A 27,020-nucleotide genomic window follows, 5' to 3' on the forward strand; every position below is an offset into this window, starting at 1 on the left:
ATGTGGATTACCTCACTCAACATAAATCAAGCATTTTATGGAGGTCAATCTCATGTCATACTAGTTCGTCCACGTTTGGGACTGTCGATCAGTTTTTTGTGGGTGCATAGATCTGGAAATAATGTAGCACACCAATTCAAAGAACATCTTTTGGTAAATCGATCCCTACTTTTGTGGACTGCGATGCCTCCACCTTGGCTACAAGATATATTGGAAAGGGATAGAGCAAGAACAATCCTGTAATAGATAACCAAGCATGACTGGAAAATAACAATGCTAATGTAACACCTTGTTGATATATTAATATATGAAATGATTACCAACAAAAAAAATTAAAAATTAAAAAGGTGAATGTGCTTAATTGTACCCGAATTGTTTCACATCAAAATAACTTATTATTGACACAAATTTTTTTTAAAAAAAAAAAATGATAACGAAATAGGGTATATCTAAAGTAAATTAACAAAAACTTAATATATTCAGATTGTGCGGAATTTTATCTCACTAAACTCCTAATTTCGCCAAAAGTTCAACCTAATTGACGAATTGAAGATAATTTTGTTGCTATATTGTTACTAGTGTAAATATAAAACCCCAAACAAACTTAATTAGTTTGATTCTTGCGCAACATGCATGTCTATACAAAATTATCTCGTCTCAAGTATCTACCTAGCCGTTAACATTTAACAGACCAATTCTAATTTTGACTGCTAAATCTCAGTACTCGCCACTTTAGCCCTAATTGTTCAGGTTGCTTTTTCTTACTAATACATAGTTATAATGATATATCTCTTGGTGAAATTAACGTGCGTGGTGATAATTTGATGAAACAAAAGAAGTTAGTTAATTAGCTTAGCCAACCATCATGGTTTTTTTGTACAAGTATTTCAATCTAACCAGAATATGAATATGTCTTATTTGTTACAAGATATTCGAAAAAACAAGATATTATACCTTATTATTAGATTGTGAAATATCGATTGCTTGTTTGTTGAAGAAACATTCCCCTAAATAAGTAGGACACTTCAAATTTGGAGATTAACGAATTTTATAAATGAAAATATTATTGGCATAATCAAATGTAAGTGAAAGATCATAGGGAAGTGGCTACTGGCTAGTAGCTTAGTATTAGATCTTGATCTTTGTCTCCCAATTAATAAAAAATTCACGATTTTAGTGAGCATTCCAAAGTAGACTTTGGTCGATCTCTTAATTTTGATACAAAAATCATATATTTGTTATTATAAAAAAAAATACCAAAATAGAAGACAAAATATAAAAACAATTGGAAGAGTTTTAACTTAAATTAGATAGGTGATCAATATATATACTATGGATTAGGAAACACATTACGAGTCATAAAGGTAAGCGTTAATAAAGTTTTACCAAAATAGTGAATGATGAAGATATCCAACTTCAAGGTGATTCGCCGTAAAACAAAATTATGTTTGAAAGAGTAAAGATTATAGTCTTCCACACAAGACACTCTGTAGGTTAGTCCGTTAGTGCAAGTAATTAGTGCGTAGATTAGGTGCCAGTTTTGTACATGACCCGCTAACTTGACACGAATTCGACATGATATTAGCGGGTTCGGATTGGAAAAAAAGGCTTTTAAGTTATTTAAGGGTTAACCCGCCAAACTCGTCAAATAAATGGGTTAGGTTAGGGTCACATATGTTAACTCAAGTAACCCGTTAGTAGACTCGATTAGCTTTCGGGTATAATGGGTTGGGCCATTAACCCGTGATCTGTATAATCTGTTTTAAGATACGTTTTATTATTTTTTTAAATCTCATTATCCCAATAACCTAAAATAAACGACTAAAATGATAAGGATGAGCCTACATACTAATTCATTAGATAAATATATGTTTTGTTATTCAATTTTCATTAATATGTAATTGAATTATGGATAGTTTTTGAGAATTAATACATATATTTTTTTTTGATACATAAAATCATAAAATACTAAATATTTTGCATACAGGTTGTCTGTGAACCGATCCGAAACTGATCTAAAATCTGATTTATCATCTTAACTACCTAAAATAAACGACTAAAATAAGATGGATTAATTGTCATATTGATTCATTTAATAAAAATATGTTTCATTATTCAATTTCCCTTAATATGTGATTAAATTATGGATGGTTTTTGAGAATTAATACATATTTTTTTATACATATTTTTTTGATAATATAAAATCGTGAAATACTAAATATTTTGTACACAGATTGTCTGTGAATCTGATATGAAATTGACCCGCTGGCTTAGCGGGTCACCTGTTGGGTAACCCGTTATATAGATGGGTTGGGTTTAGATTTGACAAACTCGACACGATTAGTAATTGGATCGGGTTTGGATTTGCTCTTCTAACATGTGACCCGAATATGACACACGAACCCGACCCATTGCCACCCCTAATTAGCATGCAATTTTTTTGTCTTGGGATTCCAACAAAAATGCTTAAAAGTTGGAACTCAAAAAACAAATGTCTTTGTTGGTTGCCTTGTGGGCACTTGGTGAGTTCAAAATACAAATACTTGTATTTTCTTTTCTAGAGAGTCACTTTTTTTATTTATTGACAAGTCTGTTTTAAATGAGATCAGTAACTCTTCGACCCCCAGACTTCTGGTATCATCACCCAAAGATTTTACCAACTTTGTTAGTAGGTACCTGCTAGAGGGTCACTTTATTAGTTAAAATACATAAATAAGATGATATCGAGTAAAAATAGATGAAACAAAATCTATGAATGCATATTTACATATCCTAGAGATTGGATGGACATTCTCATATATGTCAGATTCCCCACCTAAACGGAGGATTTCTAAAGCATTTATTCTAACTTTGAGTCTTTGACAGTTTCAATTCACAAAATGAACCTCTCAAGTGCGTGTTATTTTGAAATCAGGTAGCAGCTATATTGCATAGTTTGGACTAGGGGTGAGAATTTGGCCCTAACGACCCTAACCCGGCCCTGACCGACCCGACCCTAAGCCCTATAAAGCCCTCACAATTAAAGTCCTCACAGAGTTTAGGGCGTAGGCCGGGCCCGCCCTAATGCCTTAGGAAGGCTATTAGGGCTAAGATTCTAAAACATAGGTCCGACCCTAAACCAAGCCCTAACCGCCCCCTGTTTCACACTTTCACTATAAATACACATACTATAATTGTCCAACTCTTTTGTTAAATATTTTCAATTAAAATAACATTGTCCTTTGTAATTTATCACTTACACGCTGAGGGTACTTTCAATAACTTGTCTTATATAACAAAACTTGTCAACTTAAACTTGTGAAAGAACAATGAGCACTAATTTAATAAAAATAAGACTTTATTCCTTTCGATCATCAAGTCAAAGTCCATAACTTATTATTCTCAATTTCTTTTTTTCTCACTTATTTCTTATAAATTATATTTTTATTCACATCCAAGCCAAGTCTAAAACTAAAGATTTCCTTCCACACCATTAAAAGCAAAATCTGAGCGGACATTTGTAACATAAAACCAAAACAACATTTGTCGAAAAATGACATTTGTAATCTCAAACCTTTCTCCATCACTTGTTCAAAAGTCAATATTTTCATTTCCATATACAAAGCTTCTTGAATCACTTTTAAATTAGAAGAAAAGGTAATATTATATTTGTTTGAATCTATTATAGAAATAATTTATGATATTACAAATAGTTTAACAACTTCCATGACCCTTTAACCAAAACTATTATGTTTCTTCTTTATATATATTATTTATTCCTTTAAAATGATAATATAATTATTTGTCTATGTATTTCAATTTAAAATGTAATTTTAGTGAGGTTTGAGTCTGAGGAAAAACAAATTCGAACTCTCGATGTCTTGATTCATTAGATTGTGGATGTGCATTTTAAATTTTTTGACTTATACTGGGATTATTCTTAGATTGGTTGGACTTTGAGTTTGTATATTATTGTACATTTTTGCAATATAAATGACTTTTAAAACTGATGTAGTAAAAAAAAAGAAAATATATATGCCCGGCCCTAAAACCTTTAAAGAGGGCTTAGGGTAGGGTAAGGGCTTGAGGTTTAGACTTGTGACCCGGCCCGACTTGACTCTATGCTGACTTTAGGGCCGGGCCAATCCGGCCCTAATATTTGAAGGACTTTAAATGTTTAGGGCCGGGCTAGTCCGACCCGGCCCATTGCCCACCCCTAGTTTGGACACCACTTTTAATTAGACTGTAAACCTGTGTTTTTTGCATAAAAAAAAAACAACCTGTGTTTATAACTTTTATATTGGCCTTACGAGTTGGGGCCAAAAAATAGCCGAGAGTCAGTGACAGTGTTTTATCTCTGGATCATAACCCAGTCTTTTTCGATTTTTGATTTTTTTACAACAGCTTGGGAGTTCTGTGTTTCAAGATTTCCCTGCCAACGTGGCGGCAATCATGTTATCTCAAAGTCAATCTTTTGAAGTTATCCTCCCAGCTGAAAGTGGAGAAAAATAAAAGTCCAATCCATATATGCATTGACCGCGACAAGTTTTACCAGTGGGCAGTATCAAAATCCATGAGAAGAAGGAAACAAGATTGAGAGATGACAGATTTCTCTTGGAGATTTACCTGAGATATACCTCGATAAACACGTTTAAAATTACCAAGTCAAAGGCCACAGTATCAAATCTTATTTTCCACAAATTTCAAGACATAGTAAATGATATCGTATAAATGGCCCACCGAAATTAGCCCGTCATTGTCATAAATAAGTTTGTAATCCTACCAATATTTTGTTCTATTTTGTTACGATTTACTTCTTGATTTGATCGTTGCAGGTAAAAGCATCATCAAAGATTTTACACCTAATTAAGGGGGCCACTCTTGATCTCCTCATTTCCCACGTAGGCACAATTTACACGTAATTTTTATATTGACACTAATTACAAAACAAACGTGTCTTGGAATTAAGACTGAAAATAATAATATTTTAAAATAGTATATTAATAATCAAATTACAATTTTTTTCGAATTTTTTTAATATTCAAAATCAAATAAAAAATATCTATAAAATTTATTATTAATTCAAGATACTAATTGATTGATTTATTTTTATTTTTAAAAATTAACTGAATTATAAAATTTATCAAAGTTTAGAAAAACCCAAATATTAAAACAAATAAATCTCATAATAATTTACGAATCAAATCCATAATGTATTTGAATATACTCATTCGTTCGATTTTATATAAAATAATTAAAATTTTAAATTTGTTAGTATTGAAAAAACACATTAATTCAATAGAACTTAAAATAAAACCAAACTAATCAAACTTAAGCCATTTTTTTTTATAAAAACATATCAATCTTAAAGAGTGCCTACTCAATAAAGCGGTATCCTTTTAGTTTTATGACCCATTTGGTTTTGTTTTGAGTGTGTAGGCTCTCAATAAAATAAGTAGTGCCTTCACGAAAACCCTCGCCAAACCTTACATTCGATAGACCATATCCAATTGTCTTATGATCTCGACTGTCATCTTGTATCTTAATCAAAAACACATTGTCGCCATGTTGTGGATTTGATTGATGATGCTAGAAAACTTAAATGCCTGATTTTTGAGAATGATGATCTCCGTAATGTCTAGACTCTAGATTACGATACTCTTCTGGGTAAACGCAACAAACAACTATTTAAGAGAAATGAAGTGAGCCGCCATACTGCCATAGTTTGAAATGGTCATAATTTTTACTTCAGAAAAAGCAAAAGAAGACAAGAAATGGTCATAAGTTGGAGCCAATTAGTAAGGTGAATCAGTACAAACGGAATGCAATCCTAGATTTGAAGCGAAAACAAGAAATATATTTGTTGGCAGATAGTAACTTCTCTATCTATCTATCTATATATATATATATATATATATTTTGGGATTAGAAGCTGAACCAAAAAGGTGAGCTGGCTTATATCGTAACTTGATACTGAGAGGATTTGGAGAGTAGGCAGGACGCAGGAATAATATATCAGAGACCAGAACAAAAGATCACGAAATATCTGTGTACTGATATTATTGCGATTTCATTTTTCTTTTTCCTATAAATAAGACTGCATTGTGGACCTCTCTTGTGTGTGTGTGTAACTGTGTATGTCTGCATTGTCTTCTCTATCTAACACTCTTGTTTGTTGGTTTTCATTGTAGAGGTTTTTGAGTAGTTTAATTTGGTTAGTGGGAAAAAGGTGACAGGAATAAGAGAAATAATATGGCTTCTTCTTCATCAACATCAAATGAGTTCGACTGTGGAGAAGAACCACATGTTCTTGCAGTAGACGACAATATTATTGACAGGAAACTCATTGAGCAAATTCTTAAAAAGTATAATTGCAAAGGTACGAGTTATATAACTTACTAATTTTCTTATTGTCTTCTAGCGAGGTGTACAAAAGTTTCTTCAAAATGATTTTTCACACAAAAATCATTTGATCTGATGTTCAGAACTCGGAGAATGTAACTCTATTTTATGGAAATGTTTATTTGTATTTGATACATTATTTGTGGTGGTTTAACAAATTGTGAGCAAACATACCAACAAAATGAAAGCTAATCATGTTGTGTTCACGACAGATATAGATGTTGATTTTGTCAAAAAGAACTTTTGAGGTTTTTTCATGCATTTTCTAAGATGGAACCATCAAAATAGCCATTTCTATCCTGTATCTGTGATGTTACCTCATGTCCTGAAAAAATTATTATCGAAAAAAAAAACTCACGTCCTGAAAACGAGTAAAACTAATCTAGACTTCTAGAGTAACTCCAGTCCTTCAACAATCTATAAGCAAAGTATGCTTCAGTGCTTCTAAATTGTTTATAAATTGCAACGTTGCAAACAAACTTTAATGTTGAAGCAAATAATCAACAAAGTGACACCACAGCTAGGGACTTTAGGAACATTAGGCAAATGAAGCGTTGTGTTGAGCACAATGTAAGACCGCACAATGTAGTTCCGTTTTAGAAACTGCCTATAATCTTTGTGTCCAGCAAGTTCGCCAAGCAGGTTTGTATATAATTATATAAACAAGTTGTAGGATGATGAATAGCTGAATGCTGATTGTGCTTTACAATATAAACTGGGCCTTGGACTAAAATCAACAAAGTTGTTGATTGTTGAACGTTTGCTTGTGAATTGACAATGCTGTTATATGAAAACATAAAATAGAGAAAAAGATAAGGAAGAAAGAAACATAAAATAGTAACTTCTTTTTTTAACTTTCGATCCTACCGAATTTTAAGTTTTGGCCAGAAATTTTCTGGAAAGGAATTCCAAAATTAAATGGGAAGGAAGTTTGATTCATGAGAGAGTTTTTCTATGTTTCCCAAACTAAGAGTTTTGCATCTTGACTAAGAAAGCAAAGTCGGTAAAAACCTTTGGGTGATGATACAGGAGGTCTGGGGTTCGAGGTATGCCAAAGATCAAAAAAGTTCTTGATCTAATTTAAAACAAAGTTTTTACCAAAAAAAAAAAAAATATATATATATATATATATATATATATATATATATATATATATATATTCAACAAGCACAAATCTAAAAATGGGGATTGTGTGAAAATCTTTAATTAATGCCTATTACAAAAATGGGCCGAGCAATAATTTATAACTTGATTTTGATGTTTTTTGTATGTATGAATGTTATTATTTCTTCACTCTTAATGCAGGCTAATTAATATTTTTATTTATAGAATCGATCTACATACTTGCTTAAAGAACATTTGGATGTCAATCTTGGTTTGCTATTTGCAGTGACTATTGCAGAAAATGGCCTACGAGCTTTGGAATATCTTGGCATTGGAGATCAGAAAGGAACTACAGAAAACAAAGTAAGCGGGTTTAATTTTGATCTATTAATTTTTACTCAATCATAGTACTTCTTGTTGATGAATGCATCAAGAGTTTTACAAAAACTCTGAGTGGACTAAGAAGGGCTTGGGGGCATCTCAGCCAACCTGATCTAAAATCTATCTGCCTTGAAAAGTTTCCCCGTCGTGTATGCATTTCACATGCTTAAGTGCAGGAGGTTTCCTCTTTCTCTGGAATACACTCATACTTGTAGTCGAGTCCTCAAAATCATATGCTTTAGGCATGTAATTCATGTCATTACACCAACCAAAATGAATCTAAAGCTTTTGTGCATACCTTCTTACTTTGCAGGAATTGAAGGTGAATATGGTTATTACTGATTATTGCATGCCAGGAATGACCGGATACGAACTGCTTAAAAAGATCAAGGTATCGTGCTGCGTTTTTTTAAGTAGAGATCAATGTAATCATTCGAAGTAGGGCTGGTCATCGAGCTACCCTACCCGAGTTGAGTTTTTCCATGCTCAAGCTTGACTCGCACATGTAGAAGCTCGACTTTTGAGTTTAATATTGTGCTCAAGCTTGACTCGTCCAGTTGTACTAATAGCTCGAGCTCAACTCGTTTTGCACTACGAGCTCGGGTTTGAGCTCAAGCTACTTGAAAAAAAAGTGTATAAAACATTAAAACCGGTATAAATTATAAATTATATACTGGGTATGAGCTTATAAAACTAGTAGCTCATGAGCTACTCAAACTTGAGCTCGACTTCGAGCGCAGCGACTCATGAGGTACTTTCGAGCTCGAGTTACTCGCGATATAGGATGAGCTTTAAATTAAACTCAAGCTTGACTCAATACTTTTGCGTGGACGAGTTTGAGTCGAGCTAAGTTTGAGTTACTCTCGAGCAGCTCGGCTCGATGACCAGCCCTAATTTGAAGGATCAGTTAGTCAGACTTTTGTACCATAAAAATATAAACAAATTGGAATATTAATTGCCAAAGAATTATTATGAAATCTAATCTGCTTTGTTTACACGAGATATAATTTCTCTATATTTTTAAGCAGGAGTCGTCTACGATGAAGGAGATTCCAGTGGTCATAGTGTCCTCAGAAAATATACCAACACGAATTAACAAGTAATTACTAGCAAAGCATATTTCCTATCTTGCTTTGGCATTTTAAACAATATTTTTTTTCTCAAATTGATGCAATCAGATTGACTAATTTTAATTTCTATCCTACTTTAAAACAGGTGTATAGAGGAAGGAGCCCAGGAGTTCATGCTGAAACCCATCAAGCCATCAGATGTGAAGAAATTGAGATGTCAAATGACATCATTGAACAAGCCAACTAATGGGAGATTTTGCTTGGGAAGGTAGACAAACAAGGAAGCATGGACTAGAGAAAAAGTTTGAAACACATTATCACTTCCGGTGTTTTCTAAAGTGATAAGCTAGAGATGAAGAAACTGGGTTTTGAAAGAAAGATAACTTTCTTGCTTTTTGTGGTTATTCATGAGATTTGATACTGTTGAATGAATTTTGTTTAGTTGGATCCTATTAAAAGAAAAATTATCTCAATGCTCACTAGCTTTCTGTTCTCTCTATCTGGGTGTCTCCAATTACATAATAGTCTAGTTGGACATGGCTGCACTTCAGATAACAGAGTGACACGGTTCTTATTAAAACTAATATATAGGCAGAGAGACGTATGAAGGTAATTTCCAATCGTGTACTAATATACCCTTAATGTATGAAGGTCATTTTCCAACCATGTATTAAACCCTTAATGTTTTTTCGATACTCCACCCTTAATGTTAGATACTTGTTTAATCTATTTGGATGGGAGAATGCCATTGAAACATCATACCTTTCTTACAGTGTCTTCTCCAGATACTTCTTTTAGAACTTTCTTTACACATAGAAGTACATAGCTTTCAAGCGTCACTTCGTAAGATTGGTCCTTGCGACGGTGTCCGTCACTCTTGATATTTATTTTCTCGGATCTGGAGTCTTCTTTTCCCACATTTCCTGATCAAAATACATATTTTCCACCAATGTGTAGCATGGCATTCAAAATAGGTGTCAGTAGACACAAGGAGTAAACCTAAGAAAAGGGAATTCGGATACAAGCAAATAAGAAAAATGAATACCTTCATTACACCCATGAGATAAAATGTGCATGACGCTATCGAACGGGTATCTGAGCAAATTAGAAATATTCAGTGAAGTCACGAGGAAGGAATCTGATACAGAAATCAGGTACAACTGCAATAGAAAGTGAGAATGATGACTGAAGATAAAAAACATAAGGTAGAACTTTAGTTACTTGTCATCCATGCATCTTTCTAGCTCTTCAGGAACCTCTACTTTAGCTGATGAAGTCTCTTTGACATGCTTGGGAGAATCTCCTGTTATTGGCTGATCACTGTGTTCTGAAGTCCCATCTTCTGTTTCAATGTATTTGCCATTGTCTTTAAAGCCTGGAGCATCCTCAGTCTTCCCATTTTCTGATGAGTAATCATTGTTTCCAACAGAAATCTCTTTCTCTAGCTCCTTGGGAGAATTCCCACTTCCAGTTGGCTGAACTTCTGATTCATCTTCACTATCTTCATAAAAATCACCCTGCCCAGATAAAGCTGGGTGTTTAGTGTTTTCTTCAGAATCAGTAGCACGATCTGAATTGGGAGGCTCGGCTTCCATTCTGGAAGCCTGAGTTATATCTGGCTTATTTGACTTGCCTCCTATATTTAGAAATGTGGGAGAATCATAGTAGTGCAAAGGACTGAATGGTTGAGGGCTTACAGATTTTTCAGGGAATAAGCTATTGCGAGAAGGGGCAGCATACTTGATAGGAGCATCAAGTTTAGAATTTTTACAAGACGAGTGCGTGTTAAGGCACGAACTAGGAGATACACCAAAAAGATCTTCAGACCAATAGTTGTAGTCCACGGATGCCACATCTGATTCTACAGAAACTCTTTGAAACGAATTCAGACGTGAGTCCATATCAACTGATGTAAATTCTTCCTCAGGCAACCAATTATGTTGTGAATCATGATCTTTCTGAAAACTAGGGAGACTATTTGACTGATTAAATATTATTCTCCTTGATGAGTTCAACACCCTTGTTTGCTTTCCTGACCCTTTCAGATCTTTGCCTGGATGTTTTTTGTCCCCATCCTTATACACTGTTCTGTCTGCATATAGATCCTTTTCACTGTTGTGTTTTGCATTCTTCCTGCAAAACTCACTTCCATACTTCCCTTTGCCTTTTCCCAGAATAGAGTTTCGTGGAGAATATATCGCTTTCTCACCTTTCACTAAGGAAAAAAATGACAACGTCAAAAATGATTTAAAGAAACAATTCGTTAGACAATCCTTTAGCAACCAACTAATCTATTAGTAAGCAACAAAGATACCCGCACTGGATGAGCATGACTCTTCACTGCAAAAAGTTTGAAAGAAGAAGCAAGTGATATGTATAAGAATCACTTTAGATGGACAAACGCCGATAGACAATTTTGCTTCGTAAGAAAAGAAGATCCAAACTTGCCTCAACAAGCTTGTGTTATCCTTTGCATCTTCTGCAGCAAAAGAAGGCCAAGTTGGTCGATTGAAATCCCAACTTCCATTTACTGCGGGATTCCTGCCCATCAAGGAGGGACTCAGTTATTATTCCTGTTATCTAAACACTCCACCTGCAAATTTGAACTACCTCTTTGCATTTATGTTAATGAAGTCCTGTTCTTTCTGTGACGCCTGGTGCTTGTGATAAGATGCAGGAAAATCTGTTTTCACTAAAGAGAACTTAAAAGCTGAATCGCTTACTGCTACATACTTGAAGTAAAAAATACAACACATGTTGAGGAAAGATGAAGTTTGTAACATGCGGGAGACTACAAAAACAAGAGAGAAATGAAAAGGAAAAAAACAGAGATAGAAAAAAGACACACACAACCACTCTTCAACAAAAACAAAGCTCAACTCTCATTGGAAAAATGAGTCCAATTCAAGTATGAAAAACTCAAACGTGATAACATCCAAGCTTTACCCAACTTCCCCCTCAGAATAAAATTTTGTTAATCATAATAACAACATCACATACATCCTTCACATGCAGTCAATATGCGATCAATGCATCCTATCCACACCCTGCAAGTACAAATCTAGGTGAAGGGGTAGGCCAGTAGGGCCTAAGGACCAAAACTTCGGTGAAACTTTGTCACAGCTAGCTTCAACAACCAAAGAGTCATAACTGCCATATATGATTACTCAACCACTGAAGTGGACACATTCTTGGTTTGTAGGGACATTCTCGTACCAAGACACAGTCCCTGGAGCTATACAGTGAAGCCATGGTGCAAAAACATTTTTACTATTCTTAATATATGTTATGAGTGCCGCTGTGAAACATTTGAACAGAATTCTTGTTCTTGTATACTAAAACTCACTCATCTCGGTCAAAGATATATATATATTCTTCACTAAAATTGAAAAAGATTGCAATTCCCACTAGAACACAAACCATAGAATTCATATCGTCTATCTATCAAGTCTTATGGAAGTGAAAGTATTTTGAAACATTCCATGCGAATTACTTACACAGTCCATGCAGCACACGAAAAAACACCATACTTTATATAGAAAGAGCAAGATTTGTTCTAATTTAGCTTTTCAGCAGTACTTTGAAAAACCAAAACATAAATGTCATATAATTTCAACAAAATCTACTTATATGGCTGTAAATGAAGCACCTAAAATATTGAAATCTCCTAGTCCTTTGGCCACATCCCTGCATAGATGTAAAATTGTTGTCATGACGAAGAACATACACATCAAACAAATTACAGTATGAAGAAGAAACCTTTTGTTTGTCAAATAAGGATCTTCAAACGTAAAATCAGAAACATCTTCTGTACTATCCATCGAGAAATACACATAATTACTATCCATATCATATGCTTGATTCTTCCAAGCTGCATCATGTGTGCTCTCATAAGGGAAGTTTTCATCCAGGAAGCCATACCCAGCTGATTATAATGAAACAGTTAAAAACTTCCATCCACCAACAGAGTTAAATGTTTGGATCTGATGCATATAGCCATATAGGTACCCTGCACCTTTCTAGAAAGCTTACACCTCTTATTACCTAAGGGTACTAAGCATAAAATATTTGTGTATCGTTTGATGCATTTTGAGTAACTTTGCAGAAGGCACACCTGAAAGTGTATTCCCCAAATGCTTTTAAAATACATATTGATGATAGAGTAGATTTTCTCACCAAAATGGTTTTTCTTTAGGACATCTATCTCATACTCTCCTTTATTATAAGTCTTTACATTAGCGTGAGATTGTTGGTCCCAGATTCAGAGGCATAAGTAAATAACCTCTTTGCTAAATCAAAAGAGTCTATACAAATTTTGTCCAAAGAGATCATTTATGGACAAGGTAGATTAAAGATGTACAATACACCTTAAGTTACATAGATATAGAACATTGAGCCTATATATTGTCAGCAGATTATTTTCCAAAGTCTACATCTCTAACTAATATATTTGAAATGAAATACTGTCTAAGCAGCTGGTAGAGCAAGAGATGGTTTTGGAGCATTTACAACATCTTAATGTTCTATTGAAGAATAAAATTACGGCTTGTTGTTTAATAATTCAATTCCAACATACTGAAAACCTCTCCAATTTCATACTGAAGAGTTCCCCCCACAATATCGAGTAGAGGGAGGTTATTGTATAAGGACATATTAGAACATGACAAGATTTAGATCTGACAAGCTGTAAAATTTAGTTGGAAGGTTCAAAGTGAATTAACCTTTCCATAGCCTTTCATTCTCATCATTGATGTAGGGATTCGCCTCCGCACTGAAGTAGTTGTCTACTTGACAAACATGAGCATCCAATGGCATGCATTCTTCTTCAATCAATCTTTCATGCTTTGAATGGCTAGAGTGATCCTTGATGCCTTTTAGGTTGATAGGTAATTCCAAATGATTGCCACATGGTGGCATATCAATGTCATGTATCATAGCATTCTGCAGTCAAATTTGAACTTTAACTTGTTTTTATCAATAGAAAAGGACTTAGCATACAAATTGTCATAAGCCAGACATTCTGTAAAATTAGTTCCTTCATAGATTACAAAGGATGAAATAGAGCTCATCCTTTGATAGCAATGTCTATGGAGAACCATTGTCGGTAAAGAAGGCTGTCCAAAGAAAAGTGAAAACGAACTGAGCAATGTCGAAATTTGGAATACAAAGTAATATGAATTCACTCTATAAATTGTCATTTTTGTCAGAAACTGAAATTGCTCAAATGGCTACAAAATGATTGCTGCAGCATGCAACAGCCATTACAATGCCCAAAAAGAAAATGTCACTGAAAACAATCTAATGAAAACTGTATAATAAACTGTATTTCCCTATCAGCTATCGCATTAAAAATCCTTTTTCTGTGTACACGTGAATTATATAACTCGACAAAATCTGGGTTTTGGGTCTGACACTTCTAATCCATGTCAGATAAATGTCTTTGTTAATTGGTCAAATATTTCTGAACCTAAAGAATGAGTTTAAGTAATCGGCTGTGCTTGGGAACCTGCTGTTAAGCACCAGTTGCTCCAGAAGCTCAACTTGTAGACAGAGGCACCAATAATGTGTATCAACCATATCATGGGTCGTAACACTCTCCCTCAGTGGGACAGGTCATGCACTCGGCAAATACATATGGCCAGATAGACTGGATGCGTACATACCAGATCTTTCCCTCAGTGATACCACAGGATAATTTATTTCTTTTTCTTTTCTTTTATTTTTTATGAATACTGTTGATCAAATTTGTAGTGAGAGGCACCAACAATGTACATCAACCAGATGATTGGTCGTAACATACTAACACATGCAAAATTTCCTGCTCATGTTATACTTATGCATAAGCCTAGCTGGTCTCATGGCTACGACTGTCTTGATAGGTGGTTCCACCACCAAAATCTCCATCCCTGTGGCTGCATACACATTCAAAACTTTGCAGTTGTTTCAAACTGCAAAACTTTCCAGGTGCTGCAGGCACAAAGTTGAATATTTTACCAAGAGAACTATAATCAAGGGACCTTCCTAGTTTAAGTATGACTTGAGCAGGAACACTTCGCTTCTATTTGCAGGATTACCAAGCACAGCCACAGCCCACAGGGTAAAACTTTGTAAGTGAGTAAGAAGAAGAAAAAGTATTGCTTTGGTTCAGCTATTGGAAATAAACTAGCATGCAAGAGTCTAAAAAGAAATATGCGATTACGAAGACCAAGTAGATATTCGGTATGGTTCTTACCACTTCAAACTCGAAATCATTCACGTAATGAAGGTTCTTGGATGACTGATAACGTTTCACAGGCTTTGGTGGCAAGAACCCATCGAAGACTCTAATATCAAATATGCAAAAGGTTACAACAACTTACATAAAGCTTCATTCTTCTCTTTGTTATTTTAATTTGATAAATAAAATCTTTTCTGGACTTTGCCTTATGATGGTTAATAACTAATGAGATGAACATATTAGACTTCAGAAGCATCTAGGACAAAACAAATAAGTAGAAAATCTCAGCAACATTTGATTCTGAAACCATTTTCCTTTACCTACAATTATAATAATTGTGACTAAAGGCATAAACTGAAGGCTGTATATCACTTAATGAGACTATTCATAGTCTATTATCTTAAACACAAGGAATTATATGCTCCAGTTCTTAATTGCTTAGATACAAGCAATCTGTTAAAAAAAAGTAACATGAGAAGTACTACGGATGCAAAAATTTCTGTGCCCTCCTACTATGGCCGCAGAAGTACCCTGAAGATAATTTAAGTGTGAGGTTGCTTGTGCCACCATCCATCTATCCACCGACTCACCTAAATTATCTACATACACATCTATAAGGGTGTAATAAGTACCTGCCAGGTTGCCGTGGTGAATGAACCGGTGTACCCATCTCCATTTTACCCAAACCTGGCAAGCAAGAGAAAGCTCAAGGAGCACGTTTTGAAAATATAGTTTCATTCCACATACATCTGACAAGAAAAGTAGGAGGAGACAAAGATCCAAAGTGCCACGAATTAGAGATTGTATATATATAGTACACTACATTAAAATTCAGCAGACCAATTGTTGTTGATTAACTTGTCTTTCTCATATAGTTTACAACTGCAAAAGAGATGCTTACTTATCATGTATAGGGTTTGCATTTCATGTTTTTTTTTGAAGACCTTAAAAGTGTTTCAGACCAGAGTTTGAATTGAATTTCAATGGATACCTTCCACAGAAAATGCAACATGAGCTTCATGTACTGGACTTCCTTCTGAATTCTCATTTGGACCATCATCCCCAAGTAAATCTAAAACACATAATTCTGCAATGACAGACTCACAGGTCACAGCAACAGGAAATGAAAAAAAACATGAAATAAAGACATTGACCTTTAAATGTACCTTTGATGCCACAGTCTCACTTCGTTAGGAGAATTGAAAGTCCGTAAGCATCAAATAAAGAAAATATAAAACTAGAGCGAATAAAACTTGAAATTTACCGTTTTCAGTGTCCATGTTCTGGTTATCCAACTTATCACTGGTTCTGTTGTTAGGGTGTTTGCGAGAAGATGGTATCTTAACTGGACTGTTGGAGATAACACTGTCAGGAGAACACAACATGAGCTCCTCACAGGGAAGAAAGCAGGTATCCACACTAGATACATAAACAGTAACTATTAGGGATACATCCCCCATTATTAGTTGCAATTAGGGATACCCCTACCCCCAGTTGCAAGATCCAACGGCTACGAGATGAAGTTTTTTTTTTCACATGAGCAAGCATTACCGTTAACACAGACATAACAAGCGTGCACACAAGTTGAGCATCTAGACACCCAGAGTACAGACACCATTACACCAGATTATACAGGCATATATCCTTTGACCCAGAGAATGTCAGAACTCAGTACCATTCCTCAGTTTAGTAAATAAAGTGTTTGAGTATTTTGAAATTTGTCACTAACTTTTTTGATGACACATATTCCATTCCAATGCCAGATGAATTAGCTTCTGCAGTTATGAATTAAACAAGACTAATTGGTTAGATCCAGCATATAACCATCATCCATATAGCGTTTATCATTGCAGGTGCAACATTTCAGAGCAACACTCCAGCTACTTCTAGCCTGGTCTCCATCATGCATAAGACTATAGACACAGGGTCAAAAGTTTACCTGCTCCCTTTCGATCAGCTGAATGCTTAGGAGTGATTCTTGTTATTAGGTTCAAAGGTGAACCTTTCGGAAAGTGGTGTTTTACTGGTGAAGCATTGATAACTGCACTTTCTTCCGCTTCTGTGAACACGTAAACAACATCAACATGAATCATGAACCTTAAATAAAATAAAAATAAAGACAAAGATATATGAAATCAACAACGACCTTAGAGAAATATATGACCACTTTTGCAAAAACACATTATGTTACTAGCAAAATAATTGACAACAACTAGCACTGTAAACATTGGTTCTACAACCTAATTTTATTTATAACGATGACATTCTTCCAACCACAACAAGGCCCATACATAACAAATAGGGATTAGTAATTTCAAAATAAACACATACTAATTTTTTTTAACATTATAGACACCTCATACAAGAATTATAGGAAATATTGACTAATGTTTGATACAAACTAACGTAATTCGACAAATGCATCACTTAAACATCATAGATAGCATTTGTTTACCATACTATGCTAAATATCAGTAACAAATAGCTTCCATGCACGCTGACAAGTCAAAAAGGGGTCAGACAAGAGGATAATGTTTGTAAAATGCAAGATTGCAGCAGAAAACTGCAAAAAAAAAGTTTACCACTGAGGAAACAGAGTATTGGGATAACTAATGGAGTTCAAAGAAATGAATTTATAAGAGTGGAAAATAATCTGAGCTTGTTGGCCACAACACTACAAAGTCTAGTTTCTGTTAGTTAACCTAGAGCTGAATAACATTTTCAATACATTAAGTTCTACGCGCACAAGATGCTTCAGTTATCATCTTCAATAATAGAGCCAAAAAAGCAAAAAGAAGAAGATGCAAACTAGGAAGTAGGAACCAAGCTTAAAAGTAACAAAGACAAGGTACAGAAATAAACATATGTTTTGATGAACAATACAGATAAATTTTGAACTATATGTACTCCTAAGTACCTCAACTAGAGTTAAAAATGCAGTGAAAAAGAAGAAAACACAAAAATTAGCTTTTACAAAGGAAGAAAGGAGAAACTCCATATACTAAAAGTATTGGTAGGTTACCATTGGTCAAACTAGATTTGCATTCCTGAGAAACTGTTGCCAAGTTTAAAAAACTTAATATGTCCAGTGATTTGGGGTTTTCATGATATTCTCCACAACTATTTAATCCATCAACATTGTTATCAAATCCAGCTGTCTGCTGTTGTTGACGTTTCTTTTGCTCAAAGTATTGTCTTTGCCTGAAATTGCACTGAAAATAGATCAGGTTGATTAAACACATAAAGGGCACTAACATTCTCACTTATCTAAAGAGAAATAACAACGTAAGTCTGCATCTGACCGGTTGTGAAATGGAACACCATATTTGTGTAACACAATTCATATAATTGAAGGAAGTACAACTTGAATGATACTGATGCTACCTTTTATGTGTTGATTTTCTTGACTGGAGTTTCCCCATATCCACCAGAAACAAGAGATGAAATGAAAACAAGAGCAAGCTAATTCGTCAGTCAAGAAATCAGCATTGCTCGTGATGCTTCAAAAAAGCCAGGAAATAGCACATAAAAGAATTCAAGCTATTGTAGTTGACGCGAGGCATGTTGTGTGCGCACAAAATAAATTATATAAATACACATGCAATGGAACTATGGAAGTGAACAGATGAGGTTCCATCTTCTCAAAGCCTTCGAGAATACACACAAATCATGCATACTAAAGTGTTCGGGGCAGAGGGTAAGACGGAGGAACCTGAAACCAACCAATGCCACAGCTCTCGCTTAGCCTATTGAGATTTTATCCAGGTGAAAAGAGCCAATTATCTAAACCTGAATGTCTAAGCATCTAAGGATGAGAAGCTTTACGATTGCGAGCTAACATCTTTTCCTTTTTTGAAGAAATTAAAAAAATGATGGATAATTTGAACACTAAACTATGTCAATGAAGCCCTTTGCACAATGTTGGCATAGCTTCCCGGACAGATTTTTATCTACTGTTCTAGTATTTATGTTACTATTTCCAGTCAAACAGGCCCAAAACATTTAATCTAGTCCCTCCCAGCTTCAGGGTTTATTTTATTTTTTTATTGTTATCTAGTCTAATGTTGATGTTCAACCAACACTCAAGAGTTCAACATGAAAAATGAAAGCTCGAAACAGACAGGGACAATCAGAAGATGAATTACGTGTTCGCAAACTTACAGTATTCACTTTCCGTCGTGAACCTCCCATCCACTGCAACATTGTACCGGCCGTAACCAGCCACAAAACTTGAAGCAACAACAATCTAATATGACCTTTTCAGAAATAGAAAGAAACAATAAACCCTAAATTCAAATAACAATAACACTCCAAAAGACATCTTCCGAACTTAATCAGACAATATAAACATTGAATTCACAAATTTCATAACATTAAAGCTTAAAACATTTCATATTATGAGTAAAAGATCGGGTAAAAACGCTGTTACTGATCAAAATATAAGTTTTGAATCGATTAAAATGAAATTTGAAGCTGATAAATGTAAACGAATGAAAATGGAGAAGAGTTTTGAATCTTAGTTACTTTAATCGATCGATTTTGTTTGGAGTAGTAAGTAAACAGCTCGAATTTCAGATCTCTATTTATTTCGCTTCTTTTTTCTCATTTTGAGTCGCAGGGATTTTTTTTTTTTTGTTTTTTGTTTGTTTGTTAGGCGGGAGACTCAGATGGGCTTTTATAGTGTTGCTGGTCAATGGTCAAACACCAACGGTTGCTGAAATCTCGATATGTATTGAAAAATATCAAAATGTCGATATATTTCTTTCATGCACAGTTATATTGAGCAAGCATTTCATGGGTAAATCAAACTTATACACCTCTTAATGGACTGGAATGAATCTCCTTAAGAGGATATGAAACAAAAAAGCTCTTGTTGTTGTTGCTTGCTCTATGAAATCTGGTGTCACATAAACAAAGCAAGAATGGAATTGAAAGGAGCTGCCATCTCTTGGAAGACAACACTAAAGAACACAATGCACTCATGGATTTCCTGTCAGAAAGCTTATACATAATCAAATTTACAACAACCTCCTACTGTCCATGATATGGAACACTTTGTGACTGATGATGTATGGCCTAAGATATGTTTTGATGCCTCTTTTAACAGATTCCTAAAGAGTGGAGCTGTTGGTTCTTGCTGTTTTACTTGAGGATGGAAGCATGTCAGTAGCTGCCTACACTAGGTTTAAGACCTCTACTGCAGAACAAACAGAATTTTTGGCTGCAGAGCTTGCTCTGAAGCTGGCACATCAGATGGAGCTGACTTCAGTCCAGATTCATGGAGACAACAAGATAGTAGTAGATTCAGTTGCAGGAAATCTCACCCCTTCAGATTGGAACAACTATCATATCTTACTTTCCATTAAGAAACGTGAGTTTTTCTTTAAATCCTTTTGCCTGTAAATGGGCATCTAGGAGTTGTAATGGAGAGGTAGTGCCAAAGCAAAGTTTGCAAAGCAAGAACAAACACTCTGATCCAAAGCAGGATTTCATATATAACCTACTTTCAAAGCAAGGTTTTCATGCACTTTAATATACACTCTACTTGTTTTAGTAAGAGAATACTTTAGGTGCAATGGAATTTGCATATACCAATTCCAAGCTTTAAATATGTTTCCCAAAAATGCTACCAGACCTCGGGGTATAATTTCATTTCAGACAATAATTAGCTTCACATTCAGTAACTAGGATTTATTAAGACCAAGGAAACATTTCGCATGCTCTGCCACTGACTCTGCTAGGGTGTCTGCTGCTTCCTGTGTGGATGCCTCTGCATATATCCGTATGACATCCTCCGTCCCTGACGGCCTTATGAATGAACGGCCTAGAGGAAATTTGGCTGCATACCAGGAAAAAAATAGATGAACTGTTAAATTGCATTAAGAAAAACATATATTCTGAATACATTAGATGAAAATGGATCCAAAACCAATATGAAGAATTCTTCTGGATGATAATGACCTTCATCTAATGTTTAATGTTGCATGCTGGATGGTACATAATCATTTTTTTCGGCAGTCATATGGATATTGGTGAACTTGTTACTGTTAATGATTCAACGAGAGAGCTAAAGATTGGGATGATTTATATCTTGGTTGATTTAGGACTCACTCGTTGGAAAACATCTTACACAGCTAAAATGGAATATTCAAGATTTTGTGAAAAGAATTAGACAATTGTTTCAAACATATAGAGAGTCTGAAACTATTGGCAATACAAATATGATTATTCACATGTTTAAACATCTAAACAGCCATATAAAGCATGTAGAAAATTACCAGTTTCACTGTTGATGGCTTCTTGAAGACCAGAAGGCTTCACAACCACAGTTTCAGCATTTGCAGTAGTAACAGCAGTTCTATCTGCAACTTTTACCTGTAGTATTAAGATGGCAAACCAAATGAAACATCAATTTACAAGTGAGAGAATATGCAAATTCAGTTTTAATGTGTAAAATGGCAAAAGAATTTTACCCCCCCCCCTCTAATATTTGAGACATTCGAAGGAACTAACCTTAAGCTGCCTACTTGGAAGGTCTTGATAAAGTGTGGCCCATCTTTTGATTGACCACCCTTTGTGTAGCAAGATAGCCTCAGCCAAAAGTAACCCACTCAAAGCATCTCCTACTGCCTGGTTGATCAAATTACTAATAGCCAACAATCTCAAGGCAGCTTTGTGCTGCTCTGAACCTGAAACATAAACAAATTGGTTTTCAGTTTTCACTAAATTTTATAACTGAGAGTGCAATAATCACTGTAGCACATGAAATGCATATCAGAGTTGAACCTTTAGATGTGGATGAAACTTCATTTGTTCTGCTCTCCAACCAAGAAATGCAATGTTCCGAAAATAAAATGGTTCCATGCCCATTAGCTTCAAAATAGATCCCAATATCATACTCCGCGGCTTTCTCATGTAGGTACTTAACTCCTGTAGGCGTAAACACGATGTCAAGACCCAGCTGTTTGAGGTATTCTGTTGACGCCCCATTTGCATAGGCTGTCTGTACAACACCAAGCTTTACAGAATAATCAGCTATCATGCCTGAGTTTTCTTTCTTGCTCAGAGCCCTTAATTGCTCCATAATAAATAAAGAATACAGAGATAATATCTTGTCTCCATCGACAAGATCAATCTTCATATTACAAATTGATGGAATGTGAAAATACACAAGCCGATCTGCATCTCCATCCAGACTCGCACAACTGAAACATTAAATTACTTAATACATTTAGCATGCAGTTCCTACATCAACTCACTGTCTTATTTCAAATGTAACTTCCCCTAAAGGAAAAAACAAAAAAGAAATCATCAATAAAGAAAATATTCCAAATTTATTCTAAACCTGACCGCTCAACTCCAAATTTGACCTAGAATGATAAATCTAAGGAAATTCAATAATAGATCATTCCATGCAGTTTACATACAATGCTCGCCAATCAAAAAACCTGTTTATCTATTTACTTAGTTTAGCGTCTATGAAAATTTGACAAAAACTACTACTGCTATACAGAGACAGCAGTATTATGCATATCAAAGGCAAATGATGAATACAAGAACCCACAGTCTATCACACCTTAATTGAAAAATATAGCCTGGAAGCTGGTCTGAGTGAACCCATGTAAGTAGAAAATGATCTAGATGTTTGACAGAAAGTTCGAAATGACTTGAATGTATACTTCCATGGTTCATGTGTTTGCCTTGACAGTTGTTTAATCCATAAAATATCCTAATCGTTTCAAATAACCAAAACACATTGCCGATGAGTATGAACATGTAGATAGCTGACTAACCTTATCCCAACATCATTTGAACTGAACCCAAGGGGAGCAACCTTTTCCTTCTGCACAAAATCGGCACCAACTCTTTCGTTAAGAATGCCTTCCCCTTCTTTTCCTGTATTACGGACCTCAATTATCAGACCATCCACTAGTTTCTTCAACTCTTCAAGCTTTTCTCCACCAACCCCATTAGCACCATCTACTATCAATTTTTCATCCACCTTAGAGGTGACAGTATCTTCCTTTGGGATCAAATCAACAAGACACCTAACACATATTTGAAGATGCTAAGCAAATATATGTGTGTGTCGGTATGTTTTATTTATTATGTGACTACATATGGTTCTGACCTAAACGAGTTTGACAGCTGCTCAAAGTAACTGGATTCAGACACCTTCATGCCCATATTCTTTCTACGGACCATCCAATGCAGTTGCGGTGTTGTGAGGATTCCCATGTCAATTGCGACAGCACCGACTACAGAACTAATTCCCTGCCCAGGATACAAAGATAAAATAATTTCATACAATCAAGTCAACAAGACGATAGATTTTTTGAAGCAGATATGAGATTACATTAGCATACCTGTTTGGCAGCTTCAAGAAGAACCTCTCCACTAGGCCTTGTGTCTCTTCCCAAATATATCTCTGCAGATTGGACTCCTCCAATTGGAATATCTTCTTTCTTTACAAACTCAGTTATCAACTATAAAGGAGTGGAATAATCATTAAGAATACCAATGAGTAATAAAGTTCATTTACTGATCACAGCAAGAAAAAGAGAGCGCAAACTCAATATTCACCTGGATAAAATCTTTGGGGTCGATGGCATTTGCAATGGCATCGGCAAAGGGTTCCCAGTCTTGAGTCAACATACCACCAGTAGGGTCTGCAATTTTGATCCCATTGTCTGAAACTTGATTGTGTGAAGCTGTAATCATCAATCCAATAACTGATTTTGTTTTAATTGATCTCAAAGCTGCCAAAATCCCAACTCGGAAGACTGTCGATGATAAAATTGAAGCATCTGCCCTAAATCCTGATGTCCCATACGATAGTTTCACCCCTGTATGAAACCAAATTTACACACACCATTTAGAAAATGCAAGCGACAGGAAAAAAATTAACAAACCAATTTATTTTACGAACCTTGAGGAGGTGGGAAACGAGAAGCTGATTCAATAAGAAGGGTCCGCTGTTTTTCGTTCATATTAGAAGAAATTTTGGGGCAAGCAGAATTGAACCTCTAAATCCACTGATCAAGCATGGCTGAAGGCTAAAAACAATTACCAAAATGAAATCAAATAGTTCATAAAAATAATAGCAATAATAATAATAATAACTATAATAAAAACATCCACTGCAGGCCCATTAAATAGATGGCAACATCAGATTATAAAGGTCAATTTAATGGACATCAGAGATAGGCTTCCCAATGCATACTGATATTATTTAGGTTCTTAAAACAGATGTGAACAATGCTAATGGGTAAAAGTCAATGGCATAGCGGTAATATCATCATCTACTTGCCAAATGCCAACTAAGCTGAGCTACTGACAATGAATCCAATCTCAAGCGTAACACACATAATTAGTAATTACACCCCAAAATCCTTAAAACGACAGGACTCTTTTTAAGGATGGCGAAAATGGATATAGGGGCTGCAGTGGTCTTTCCTCAATTATGCCCCATAAGGCCTGCATTTGAGATTTAATTAAGTGCCCAAAAGCCAAAATAGTATGTAATTAGATAATGATTATTACAAAATATTTGACTTCAGTAATAAAGTGAAAACTATAAAAGGACCTCTAATCAGTAACAGTAAAAGACAATATAAACTGAGGATCATATCACCATGGGCATTCCTTGGGCCTGACTAAAAAAAATGAGAAAAAATAATAATAAAAAAGTAAAAAGAAAACTAGATAAAAATGGTACCATTCCTTGCTGTGAATTATTAGGTGTTAGGGAGAAAGAGACAGTAAGGCATAGACTGATAATTTGATAAATGACCGATGATGAAGGAAACAAAACTGTACTAGTATACTGCATTGCAGTGGGGGTGTGCGGAGCAGTGCATTTCTTCAAGAAAAGTCGAAAGTACCACCGGCATAGTTAAGCCCCCGCTATACATAATGAAAAGTTGACTCTATTTAGCACTCTATATATAGTTAGCACTTCAAAAGAAAAGGGATACTGTCAGTTCACTCTATTTCTTCTTTGAACCTTGTTAGCGCTTCTGGGTGAAACTCATAGTCACCAAAACCATTTCATAATAGTTGCCCTAGAGGCATGCGTAGCCATGGGACGTTGGCAGTCTAGAAGCCTCGTTTCAACAGAAAACTCAAGTATTCTCCTCCAAGTTTGACTACACATCCGAGCCCAACCCATCATACTTCACCCATTGTCAGTTTGTCACTAGTAATTTCTCACAAATAAACACTCGCCCAACCAAAACTCAGCCCATGATCCTTTAGATCTTCTTGGTTCTTCTTAAACCAGTACACTGTCATGTTTTTTAGTTTTATGTTAAAATAAGACAATTTCAAACACATTCTAAAGGCGCTAAGGCAGAGATGTGTCACATTCTCATTCTGATAGATTATGTTACGCAGGTCATGGGTGGCAAGCAATTAACCTCTACCTTAACAAGAAGGCACCAAATCTCTAGTTATTTCCTTGGCTTAAGATTGTCTTCTTACTGAAATAAATCACCCAAAACAAAAATAACACTTTCTAGTTTCTAACTTGTGCAGTTCGAAGAAAAACAATATATAAAGTTTAGCTAAGTCGCTCATAAAAGGATCTCATTACGAATAACTAAACAAGTCCATTTTTTCAGGTAATTAAATCATTGCAACATCAAATTCAGTATGTTCCTTAGAAAGGGTACACGTGAAAAATAATAACTGGATTCTCCGTTACTACATTATAATATTTAGATGCCGCCAAAGTGGAAATCGCACCAAATCAGCTTACACACTAAGAAAATGATTAATGATATCGATAAATTGCAAAGCAAGATGGGTTTGCAGTATTATTCATGTTACATGTGCACGGCCTTTCGGTGACCATTATGCGATATCGATACTGAAAAATATGAAAAAATAAACGGAGAAACCGAAGTTGTTACCTGAGAAATATAAAAAGACAGCGAGTAATTGAGAGATGGTGTATTTGGCGTTGTCTCCGATGTGATATCGAGAGCAGAGATGAGAGTTTGGAGAGAAGGATGAGACGATCGAGGGAGAGATGAAGGGGGCGATAGAAATTTTGAGAGTGAAAAATGAGGACAGACATAAACCAACCAATGGGCCAGAACAACATAGCCTCCTTTTGTTTGTAAGAAACGGACAACGGCCCACGGTTCTTAGTACTTTGGATTAATTTGCGTTAGCTGTAAGTCTGTAACCAGTTCTGAACGTACGGTATATATATTTAGAACATTAGACGAACCATACTACAATCTAAATAAGTGTTGCGGAAGAGAACCCACATCCTAGTTATGGATTGCCCATTGTGTCAGAGCATCTGCCTCTCCATTGTACTTCCTACTAATCCAATTAAACTTACAAAATTTAAAGGGTTTACATAAGCCTTTAATCAAAAACTTAATAGCTTCTAAACGCCAATTATTAGAGTTCTCCTCCTGAGAGGTCTGTAGATTTAGCATTACTAGTTTACTGTCCCCCTCAAACAAAAAGGATCGCTTTCCTGTACTCCTAGCTAACTTGGCTGCTACTTCCATTGCCACCATTTCTGCTTCCTCCACCTCTGCTGCTATGAATCTCCTGTTGGCTGCTCCCTTTAGAATTCCTTCATTGTCCACTTCCTGAAGTCCTGCAATATACTGCATCAAATCTTATTACAATAGTTTCAAATTCAACAACAGGGGATATATCATTATACGTGTAGTTATTATTAATCCTATAAGATCATATTTGTGTATTTCCAATCCCAACTCCTTGTTTTTCCTCATATGCTTGTTGACACCTATTCCAGAGTGCGTATGATCTTCTTATCAGGCTGTCTCTGTTGCTAACTTTGCCTTCAAACTTTACTTTATTACGCATGGTCCATATTTCCT

The 27,020-nt window shown here is 35.2% G+C and overlaps 3 protein-coding genes across 10 annotated transcripts; 1 reads left to right on the plus strand and 2 right to left on the minus strand.

The window, feature by feature from the left end:
- The first annotated feature begins 6,014 nt into the window (after positions 1–6,014).
- LOC147490258 (two-component response regulator ARR17-like) lies at positions 6,015–9,232 on the plus strand. The gene is made up of 5 exons (XM_086572382.1): positions 6,015–6,358; positions 7,772–7,848; positions 8,180–8,257; positions 8,895–8,965; positions 9,082–9,232. The coding sequence occupies exons 1-5, from the start codon at positions 6,232–6,234 to the stop codon at positions 9,206–9,208; spliced, it is 480 nt and encodes a 159-aa protein (XP_086428508.1). The 5' UTR covers positions 6,015–6,231; the 3' UTR covers positions 9,209–9,232.
- LOC147490259 (uncharacterized) lies at positions 6,790–19,780 on the minus strand. 7 transcript variants are annotated; one of them, XM_086572378.1, is made up of 20 exons: positions 19,678–19,780; positions 19,315–19,409; positions 18,538–18,560; positions 18,176–18,354; positions 17,093–17,212; positions 16,883–16,928; positions 16,418–16,518; positions 16,145–16,240; positions 15,786–15,840; positions 15,169–15,259; positions 13,658–13,877; positions 12,696–12,861; positions 12,586–12,623; positions 11,547–11,619; positions 11,385–11,477; positions 11,251–11,276; positions 10,158–11,151; positions 9,982–10,031; positions 9,699–9,859; positions 6,790–7,161 (listed from the first exon to the last, which is right to left on the minus strand). In XM_086572378.1, the coding sequence occupies exons 2-20, from the start codon at positions 19,354–19,356 to the stop codon at positions 7,036–7,038; spliced, it is 2,700 nt and encodes an 899-aa protein (XP_086428504.1). In that variant the 5' UTR covers positions 19,357–19,409; positions 19,678–19,780; the 3' UTR covers positions 6,790–7,035. The 7 variants fall into 7 exon arrangements, with proteins under 7 accessions (XP_086428504.1, XP_086428503.1, XP_086428506.1 ...); XM_086572377.1 differs by having other exon boundaries at positions 11,547–11,628; XM_086572380.1 differs by lacking the exon at positions 11,547–11,619 and having other exon boundaries at positions 11,385–11,466.
- An 845-nt stretch (positions 19,781–20,625) lies between these two features.
- Positions 20,626–26,404, minus strand: LOC147490260 (phosphoacetylglucosamine mutase-like). Of its 2 annotated transcripts, none has more exons than XM_086571768.1 (10): positions 26,067–26,404; positions 24,083–24,209; positions 23,737–23,999; positions 23,520–23,639; positions 23,285–23,427; positions 22,947–23,201; positions 21,940–22,358; positions 21,667–21,842; positions 21,432–21,528; positions 20,626–20,992 (listed from the first exon to the last, which is right to left on the minus strand). In XM_086571768.1, exons 2-10 carry the CDS (start codon positions 24,141–24,143, stop codon positions 20,838–20,840), a joined length of 1,689 nt encoding a protein of 562 aa, XP_086427894.1. In that variant the 5' UTR covers positions 24,144–24,209; positions 26,067–26,404; the 3' UTR covers positions 20,626–20,837. The 2 variants fall into 2 exon arrangements, with proteins under 2 accessions (XP_086427894.1, XP_086427895.1); XM_086571769.1 differs by having other exon boundaries at positions 24,083–24,202; positions 26,067–26,214.
- Positions 26,405–27,020: the final 616 nt, after the last annotated feature.

This window comes from Coptis chinensis, chromosome 7 (genome assembly GCF_015680905.1).
Source record: "Coptis chinensis isolate HL-2020 chromosome 7, ASM1568090v1, whole genome shotgun sequence".
Lineage (NCBI taxonomy): Eukaryota > Viridiplantae > Streptophyta > Magnoliopsida > Ranunculales > Ranunculaceae > Coptis > Coptis chinensis.